Source organism: Micromesistius poutassou (assembly GCF_964030765.1).
Source record: "Micromesistius poutassou genome assembly, chromosome: 6".
Classification (NCBI taxonomy): Eukaryota; Metazoa; Chordata; class Actinopteri; order Gadiformes; family Gadidae; genus Micromesistius; species Micromesistius poutassou.
In genome coordinates, this window is record NC_140276.1 from 3,590,494 (window position 1) to 3,600,665 (window position 10,172).

At 46.2% G+C, this 10,172-nt stretch overlaps 1 protein-coding gene across 4 annotated transcripts; it reads right to left on the reverse strand.

The window, feature by feature from the left end:
- Positions 1-354: 354 nt before the first annotated feature.
- rnf44 (ring finger protein 44) lies at positions 355-8,856 on the reverse strand. Of its 4 annotated transcripts, XR_014633674.1 has the most exons (12): positions 8,588-8,856; positions 5,979-6,170; positions 5,393-5,624; positions 4,385-4,552; positions 3,683-3,862; positions 3,210-3,371; positions 2,847-2,962; positions 2,483-2,570; positions 2,099-2,220; positions 1,887-1,986; positions 1,427-1,757; positions 355-789 (listed from the first exon to the last, which is right to left on the reverse strand). XR_014633674.1 is itself a non-coding variant. In XM_084469802.1 (11 exons), the coding sequence occupies exons 2-11, from the start codon at positions 6,083-6,085 to the stop codon at positions 1,695-1,697; spliced, it is 1,290 nt and encodes a 429-aa protein (XP_084325928.1). In that variant the 5' UTR covers positions 6,086-6,170; positions 8,588-8,856; the 3' UTR covers positions 355-1,694. The 4 variants fall into 4 exon arrangements, 3 of the variants coding, with proteins under 3 accessions (XP_084325928.1, XP_084325926.1, XP_084325927.1); XM_084469802.1 differs by having other exon boundaries at positions 355-1,757; positions 4,433-4,552; XM_084469800.1 differs by having other exon boundaries at positions 355-1,757.
- Positions 8,857-10,172: the final 1,316 nt, after the last annotated feature.

Below are 10,172 nucleotides of genomic sequence, written 5' to 3' on the forward strand. Positions count from 1 at the left end.
ATGACGAAGTGAAACATTAGTAATAAGTTTGTGCTTGTCAAGGTCATAAGAAGGCAGATATTGAAATATTTAAAACAGTAGGCTATATCTGTAATATTGGAATATTTGGCTCACAAACAAAGAAATCAAAAAGCCTGGTGCTCCAAACAAGGAAGGAGAGAAATGTTCATTTTTAACCACCGCTCATTGCACATATTGCTTTCTGCGCATCATCCCTCCAGCTCTGCCTTCAGAATACCACATCTGTCTATACCACTGCATTTAAAAAAGAAAATGGAACCAAAGCATTAGCCTCTTCATTCCCCCCTCCCCCCCATCTACACTTTCTGGATAAGCAAAACAGAACGCCTTCCTTCCTTGCTTTTATCTGTATATTTTTTTTGTTAAAATTGGTTTGATACATTTGGTGGCAATGCTTGATTAAAATATTGCTAGTCTGAATCAACAGTCCATGCAAATCCTAACATGCTGCCCTGTATCCAGTGGTTACACAATGCATCGGCTCTGTGGACAGGACACACACACACACACACACACACACACACACACACACACACACACACACACACACACACACACACACACACACACACACACACACACACACACACACACACACACACACACACACACACACCTGTACGCGGGGAGACTGCTGACGTGGAGGATCCCCTCAGAAAGAAGCAGTCTTGAGTCCTCCTCTACTCAGATTGACAAGCAGATTGCCCTCAGCGTAGCTGCTGCCTCCTCTATCCATAAATCCAGGACTGCTTCAGTACAGATCTGTGTCTGGAGAGTTCAAAAAAATAAATAGATCCTGTCCCATCATCTGCAGTCCGTCACCTCATGCTTAACCCAATTGGAACCTGTTTTTTTTTTCTTCTTCTTTGAAAACCACACCAAGTCACACTTTCACTATAGCGTTGGCAAATCCCCCCCTCCCCACAAAAAAGGGAAAAAAAAAAGGGTAAACTATTGAAATAATCAATACATTATTGCAAAACATACATTATTAACAAGTCACTTTTCCCAAGACCTAACATAAACATGCATCTATGAAGGACAGCCGTTTGCCTCCAAACACAGATATCCATGTTGAAGAATTCATATTCTGTTTCTGCTAATTGCACAAAGTGTCTGGTCCGCCGACCTACAGCACTGCCGCTCCCGTCCACTCTCAGCGCAGGACTCCCCCCCGCCCCCACCCATCCACCCACCCCCCCTCCCGTGAACGAACACCACAATCCACATTGCAAGAGTTAAAAGAACAAAAAGAGGAACAGAAACCATGTGACCTAAAGCAGCAGTACAATGTCGTGGGGGGAAAATCTTTGGAATTTTGCAACAGGGGGAGTGACGTAAGTGGCTGACAATCCCAGAACTCTGGCTATAGGCTGCGAAAGGCAGTGGGTTTCAATACACTCACACATTGAAGCACAGCAGAGGTATGATCACTTCCAGGGAACCGTCCTGGATTGCTTTTTTTGGGGGGGGTTGGAGGGGGGGGGGGGTGGGTGGGGTTTGTAAGCTGTAATTACTGGAGGACAATCGGTCGAGGTTGTGGCAGGTCCTCCTCCACCCATCCGCTCAGCCCCTCCTCCTCCCCACCCCCACCCAGACGGTGTCTGGCCAGGGGCGGGGGGGGGGGGGTGCTCGGCCGTACGTGGATCTCCTAGATGAGAGACGGCGGCTCCTCACTCAGCTTCCCGGTGGACGTCGGATGCGTCGGCGCGGCAGATGGGGCAGGTGCGGTTGGTCTGGAGGGTGAGAGGCAAGGTTACTCGGGGGAAGAGGTGGGCTCCGAGGTGGGGTTAAAGGTGCAAGGTAAACGCTAACGAAATGAATGACGCTAACGCCAAGGAGAGGCTGACTTTCCTCCCACCTACCTTTAACCATTTGTCCACACACTTGGCGTGGAATTCGTGGTTGCAGGGCAGAACCCGGAGCAACTGTCTGCACTCAAAGTCACAGAAGCACACCACACACCTTGGGGAAAGGGGGGAAAACGAGGCAAAGAAGTGTCAAAGAGTCTTCATTGGAACGGGTGGTGTTGTTTGGTGGGGGCTGTCGGTTGGTTGGCGGCAGGGGTTGGGCTTACAGCGTTTGTTCAGACAGATGATTCTCCAGGTTGAACCTGTAGGACGGAAGATGCTCTATGTCTGCTTTGGTCAGCCCGCGGGGCTTGGCTTCACCCAGCCTCTCTGCCAGGTTCAGTAATGCCTGGTGGACACACACACACACACACACAAACACAACAAAACATCACAACTTCAGTCAGCTCCAAGTGGCTCGTTCTGACAGAGCGTTGAATTTCTTTCCCGATGAAGCAGATTGCAACAGCCGGACTGCTGGCAGAGCTGGCAGAGGCAGAAGCCAGTATTCAATGTTGTCATTGAACACCGCGAACTGCAGTTCAAATTAATCAAAAACAACCCATCGTTATTCCGCTCTAGCCCTCTCGGGACAGTCTATGAAGACACACCTCATAGTTCTCCATCTCCACATCGTCCACGTCCAGGTCCAGGCTGATGGCTGGGCCCACCGCGGTGGGAGGCACAGGCAGCATTGACCTGGCAGGCACAGACAGCAGAAACCGTCGTTCGTGGCCCTCCATAGTCTTGCAAACTTGCAGGCAAACAAAACACCAGAAACCCCAACTCTGAACGTGAATGCACCGCTACTGCAGTGTTGACGGCCAGCATGTGAAACACTGGGACTGCACACTCCTGTGCAGATCCTTCAAATGACAACACAAGTGATCGGCCTCAGTGCATAATACATGGGGAGCAGGCGGTGAGGATAATGAACCAGGTTTTGACAGAGGGGACCTGACCCAGGGTACTTACAGGAAGTAGGGGAGGAAGCCTGGGTAGTAGGAGGGAGGCGGCGGGGGGGCGGGCGGAGCCTGCTGTAACCGGTATCTCTGCCCGCTCACTCGCCGGGGAAGCATGTGGGGAAATGGCTGAAAAGAACAATTATTGTTAACTGCAGCGGTGCGAGCCAACACATGTTTGCCCATGGTGCTGCCAAAACAAGCCATTGAGCTCAAAGCTATCCAGGGCACGCACGCACGCACGCACGCACGCACGCACGCACACACACACACACACACACACACACACACACACACACACACACACACACACACACACACACACACACACACACACACACACACACACACACACACACACACACGGTGCCCTTACCACTCCAAAGGGCAGCTCCTGGTGAAGGGGCTCTTGAGGAAGATATGGAAGGGGGATTGAAGGCGGCATCGCTGGAGGGTGGTGGGACGGTGGGTACGAGAAGGTCCCCAGAGGGTGCTGCTCTCCTCGGAGATCCACTTCGTTCTCCATCCTCTGCAGAGGCTGGGAGCCAGGACACCTCATTGGTTTAGCACACATGTATGGGCCAAAACGGGGGCCCCACGTAACACACGTTGCTGCTTAAATAAAGCTATTATTAAATCCATGAAATGGCTAAGTGTCGCGTGGGTGCATGTTGCTATTTTGGGTAAGAGCTCAGACTTGTGCACACAGGGTGCCTCAGAGGCTAGGGTGCCTGTATTTGAACCACCGTGCAATGTGTCAATGCAGACCCAATGTCTAACCCCTAGCACCTCCATGAATTAATCAATTAAACTGTAAAATAGCCATGACAAGAACTGCAGAAGACTCACCATGCGTGGGTGCTGAGGCTGTAAAGGGACAAACTGACTCAGAGGAGTAAGGTGCGTCTGCTGGTGCGGGTGGGGGGGTACAGACGGACTGGGGTGCAGTATAAAATGCTCGCTGGAGATGAGGGGCGGGAAGGCTTGGTAAGACACTGGCATGTGCTGCATAGTGCAGGCCTGAAGGAGCTGGAGACAGAGAGACAACAAGGGGAGCCGGTCAGGTCATTGAACACTCCCGTCGGTGATGCTGAAGCAATCTGCATGTTTTAAGCTTGCCCAAACACAGAGGCCCGTATTATTGAGGCAGCAAAACATAATTAAACACAAAGTGTGTTTAAGCGCATGAAAAACAAGGTGATGCATTATATTACAACTATAAATACATTAGCTTGGGCTCACATTATCCTAATACAGCAGCAAAACATACCAGACGCAGTTATAATATTATCAAGAAAAGAACACCAAATCGACAACGACAATGATGAAATTATTTAAATGAAAAAACATATATAATGTAATAAATGGTTATGACTAAACACCACACGGGCACTCTGCGGTGGTTAATGCGTTATGAAATTGGCAAGCTGCAGCGGTGGCGGCGGCGGCTAGTCAATTAGCCCTGAAGGGTGAAATTGAGCGGCCGCCGGTATGGTGTGCTTTGCTTAAATGGATGCTTCTGACAATCAGGCTCTTCCTTTTCAAACTCACTGGAGGAGGAAGGCAGCAGAGCAGAGAGAGCTGTCCGCTGAACATTACCGAGCATGCTGGGAGCTGCTGCGTGTTGCACCCGGCGAGGGGCGGCCCGGCGTGGATGGGAAAGCCGTGGGTCGTCACCGTGGTAATGGTGTATGATATTGGTACAGATCCCTGGTGCATCTTTGAAGGGGGATACAAAACAGCATTGTGTCAACAAACATTGTGGCAGGACATCAGGGGTCATTGGAAATCTGTCAAAGAGTATGATTAATCAATTGAATTAAATATAAATATGTGAAATATAAGGCTGGATCCTTTTCTCATCGAGAATAATAATGGGAAGATCCATTGCCTGTTGTAAAACTAATGAATTGAAGACATGGCAATTTAGGAGGTGTTAAATTCAGACAATGGCTTTCCCCACAGGGAAACAATAAAGTATCTTCTTCATCATCTTCGTCGAAGCTGAACACAATAAAGTCAATGTGCTGTATGCTAAAAAGCATGATTGATTCCAATTGAATCTCACTATAAATCAACCCATTTACACTTTATACTAGTGCTCCCAGAATCAATTCATATCCAATGACTACTATGACGTCTATTCTCAAATTATGGCACACAATAGGTAATGCAGGATTTTGCCTGCCCTATAGTTAATTCATATCATGCTTAACAACCATATACCTTGTTTGACATAACATATAAAGAAAATGAATAAACAGAGGCAACTATGCGAATAAGGAAAACAAAGTGTTTCCCGCCAAACAATTCTAAAAACGAAACAACATTAGTGGGGCAGATTCACACCAATTTCAGAATTTAGGTTTGATAAATATGTAGGTTTTAAGGTTAGTGACAATTTATTCATCTTCCAAATAATATAAAATCCATAGCTAAATAATCGCAGGGTGAGAGCAAATCTGTAATGTGTGTGTTATGACATGACGGGTAGCTTTGGAAAACCGCTGACCCCGCAGAAAGGTCCGGCCTTCAGGCCAGGGCTTTTATTGTGGCTACCTGGTCGTGTAGATCCACCATGATGGGGCTCTGCTGAGGCAGGTGGGCGGCAGGGTGGAGCATGCGTGGCGGTGCGCTGGCGTGGTTGTAATGTCTCGACTCATCTATAGGAACCTGTGGCTGCTGCTGCTGATGCTGGGAGAAGAGCAGGCGGTGGAAGTTCTCATCCTGGATCAGGGAACCGTGAAGTGCAGGCCTATCTCTCCCCACCCACTGGCGTCTCAGTGGCGGGCTGCCAATTGGACAGAGATTAAATTAGAACGTGGCAGCGATACATAGTGACAGTTAGGAGGAGAGTGTCGGATGAGCTTTGGTTCACGGGCTGGAGAGTAATTCCTTTGCATTGTTGGACTTCTAAATGTTCAACTACATACAAATGTAAGGGTACAAGCTTTGGACAGTAAATGTAGTACTTAAAGTACTTAACATTTAATACTGCAATATTAAAACCATCTCCGATATCTGGAAGTTTTCAGTGACACTAACTGATCTGCATTTGAATCAATTCAAGTGAATAACTAAGGAAAAAAATTGCATTTTATCCAAAAATACAAAGAATTTGAATACAAAGAATCAAAAGCAATACCTTCTCCTGAGATGCACAGGTGTGTTACAGGGTTCTCCGGGAAACCTCCTCTGATTTAAAGGGGCAGTTGGTGGCCGCCTATTGACTGCTATTTCCCATGGTCGCATTGGTGACGTCGTACAGACGATTCACTCCCCGGGAAAATAAACTTAAAAGGAGACACTTGTGTCGTCGCCTCTGATTGTCTTCACCCTGTGAAAACACAAACGTGGGTTAAATATAATATAATGTTCAAATTCTATAGATAGATAACACTTTAATAATCCTATAAATGCAGGTGTTACAAGCAGCAAAAAACACAATTATACACAGAGAAAGTTTAGGCAGAATGGCAGTAACAAGAAGATGAGTAAACATACATTGACGTCTGTGAACATATTGCTGGCTATTGGGAGAGCAATATAATTATTGCTCATAAATAAAACGGTATGCTTACATGCTTATACTGATCTTGCTACCCATTTACATTGAATTGAAATTAAATATAGCCTATAGGAAAAGAGTGACAGGAGGAGGATAGGAGCATCAGCTCAGAGCCTCGGACAGGATTGAACGTTTCCACACAGGGGGCGCTGCAGCTTGCTGAACAAAAACATGGAAAGCCATGTGCTCCAGAAACAAAGCAACAACAAAGGATATGGTAGTAGACTAGCCAAACCGCTAGCAAACACTGCAACTCACAGGTCCGAATAGTCAACTATAGTTCCACCATTTCAAACCCAGCACCGGAGGAGCAATGAGAATATCATGCAATCAACAACTGAGTCCCGATCCATTATTTTTTTTTACCACCATAAGACCCTTGATCAGGGCAAACGACCCAACATTAGCCCCCCCCCTGTTGCACTAGCTCCTACCGCTGCACCACACATCACGTCCAACCAACCAGCGATCGTTGAAGCTGATCTCGGTTCTTGTCAATGCACTTAAACCATCGATCGTCAAGTTTTTTGAAGTTTGAATCGTAATCTGTCAGCCATGGCTCATGCTGTGCGAGCCCATAGCTCAGAAGCAGAACCAAACTTACTTTCGTACAGGCTGCCTTTGCTGCTCGTTAGCCTGTGTTCAGACAATCAGCTCGCAGGTGTTCTCCAGTTTCGCGTGTGCCGAGGTATGTGACCACAAACTACACCGCGCGGCTGATGCGGACGGGGACCATGGTCGATCACGTCAGCCCGATCGTTGCAACAGTTTTTTCCTCAATAAACGTTGAGAAAGCAACGCTGGGACAGGCTTTGTGCTGTTAGCTCTGATCAGACGGAAAGGTTCAACTGCATGGGCGATCCGCTTCCACTGAACACGAAAAAGCTCTGTTTTATATACGAACGAATTTTATATTTGAACGAGGGAAAAACCGTCACAGACTCGCTAATAGGGTTCCGGTTTATGTATAATTTAAAGCATTCCTTCGCGCGAGGACGTTCCTTGAAGTATTTCGCCTTAAGCCACGCCCTCATCCTTGTTGTAAGCACAGCATTCCACCAATCAGGGGCGACGTAGGCGCCACATAACGTGGAGTGGAGTTGAGTCGAGCCAGTGGATCAAAATAAACAATCAATGCACGCTCTTGTTTCGGATAGCACGAAGCACAGTTAGTGATCATTCGCACCACCGAAAACCACATGGGGTTTTGGATTGAAATAAACCCATGGCACAATATAGATCAACAAGCACTTCGTGCCAACCTTACTTTTAAATCACACACACACACACACACACACACACACACACACACACACACACACACACACACACACACACACACACACACACGCTATTCAAGCTTTGCACGAATAACTAACTAACTAAAACTGTATTAAAATCATTCCATCTTATTGTACTTTTTTCTTCCCAAAGTAGACCTATCTATAACCCCAAAATGCATGTAAGCGTTCTAGTGGTCCCTGTGTGCATATCAAGTGGGATAGAAGAACAAACCATATGTAGAGACAGATAACTAGCAACAACTTGAAACATGTCATTTGGTTGTGCTTGACGCTCATTGAATTTGGTAAAATATTAAGCATGTGAATATGTGCATGCGTCCATCATTCAAAGTTCAACTACTTACAACGGAGTAGACTGTTTTTCAATCGATTATGTAAAGTAGCCTTGTAGGCCTAAAAGCACAAATGTACATATGCACGACTGAGTGCAATTCAGTGGCTAAAGAACACTCTGTAACCACCGCAGAATTGGCCTCCAAACCAAGAAACCACTGATGCCAGTTAAAAGTCTCAGCCATGTGATTAACGTTAAAGTTAACATGCATGTCACACATAGGCCTATACTATTAGGCCGAGTTCAGTGCAGGGCCAGTAAAACTAAAATAAACCATGATCGTCCTTCGGCTGCTCGATCATCAAACTTTGAAAAGACACAGTGGGTGAAATTTACATTGTCGATGCACGGACCCTATACTGTTGTGTAAGTGGAATGGAGCGGTTTGCGGCCATCGCTAGATGTAAACATCACAACGTCGCACTCGGTAGCAAGAAAACAAGGAGGGGCTGGAGTCTGTGCTGGGTGACAGCCCGGGAAATAGTCTTCGCCTGCAGCCTCCATATGCAACGCAAAAATCTCAAATAAAGTGAAAAACAATCGCTTACCCAATAACGACCTGATTGTGAATATGCAGGCGTCCGATCACCGTTATTTTCCCGTAGTCCTCACATGACGTGAGGCGCTCAGCCGCGTTATCCTCCGGTCGGCTGTCCCCGTGTACAGAGCATTCCGCGGATTTCACCACTAGTGTGAAAAGGGTTACCTACATTAGAGTTTCTGTTTATACATGGGGTGTGATTGGGATTTTATGATACAGTATCGCTCGTGGGTATGGGAATAGAACGAGGTGTAATAATTTGAAGTCTTATATAGGTCAATGCAGCTGCACAGTTCTTTCGCGTTTGTGTATTCACATTTCCCATTACCCCCATGTCGTATCTTGAGAGCGCACTCTAGTCTGCCATTTTTACCGTAATGGACCGATTACGTGCGTGCATGATTTGGATAGCATGGGCAGACCAAATTGTACTGAAAGCATAGGTGTCAACACGCCCCTCGACCAGAAACATAATTATCGATAAGTAAACGTCCTCATCCTCATCGTCATCCGCTTATCCGGGGTCGGGTCGCGGGGGCAGCAGCTCAAACAGGGAGCCCCAGACTTCCCTTTCCCGGTCCACATTGACCAGCTCTGACGGGGGGATCCCGAGGCGTAAAAGTAAACGTAGGCGGCCTATACTATGCATTCATTAAAAACAATTTATAATGAAGTACTTGTGCATTGATAATCATTTACTGTTTATTATAGCATAAAGACGGAAATACAAATGTGATTATTGTTATGCTATTACTGTTATAGCAACAATGGTCATACAAATAATTATATGTTTAGTTTAGTTATGTTCTCTTTTGTTGTCCTATTTTCCTCCTAAAATCAGTGTCAAGTCCAAGAGGAATTTCAGTTATATAATGCTTAATGTCCAATCTTATGTCCATGCATTTCTTTAACGTTTTTTTGTTTTGTATTAGAAATGCTCCATTTTATATTGTCATCTTCCTTTAACTAACACAACTTTGGTGTCGGTTGTTTATTCTCTGTGCTGTTTTGTATAAAGCTAAATGGTTTCGAAGGACGTGAATGGAGGAACACTACTCTTTGTTTAGGGCCCTTTCATCACAAGAACAGAGACAGTGGGGTGTTTGTGTGTGTGTGTGTGTGTGTGTGTGTGTGTGTGTGTGTGTGTGTGTGTGTGTGTGTGTGTGTGTGTGTGTATCTTTATGGAGAAAGCTCAATAATGAGGTGAACATATCTCTGGTTCGAATCCCACTGTGTGCTTGCAATTTGACACAATAGCAGACCAAATTATCAAATACACAGGCACAGACAGAGGTGTCTGCTGCTGAACACTGTTACCTTTTAGACACACATGTCATCTGGGATCATTTGGTTTTGACGCTATGTGCTTCCAGCCACGACCCTCGCTAATGGGGACCCTATTGTGGCATTTTGCCATGAGGGTGGCGTTCACATGAAGGGGCTGGCCAATCAGATAACCCGTTATTATGGCCGCTCTCAAAGTTCCTGCCAGGAATACAGGACAGACACAGGAAAGAAAGATGCAGAAATAGAGTAAAAATGTGCACAACGGTGAAAGAAAAAAAACACTGTGATTTTGTTTTCTTGCTGTG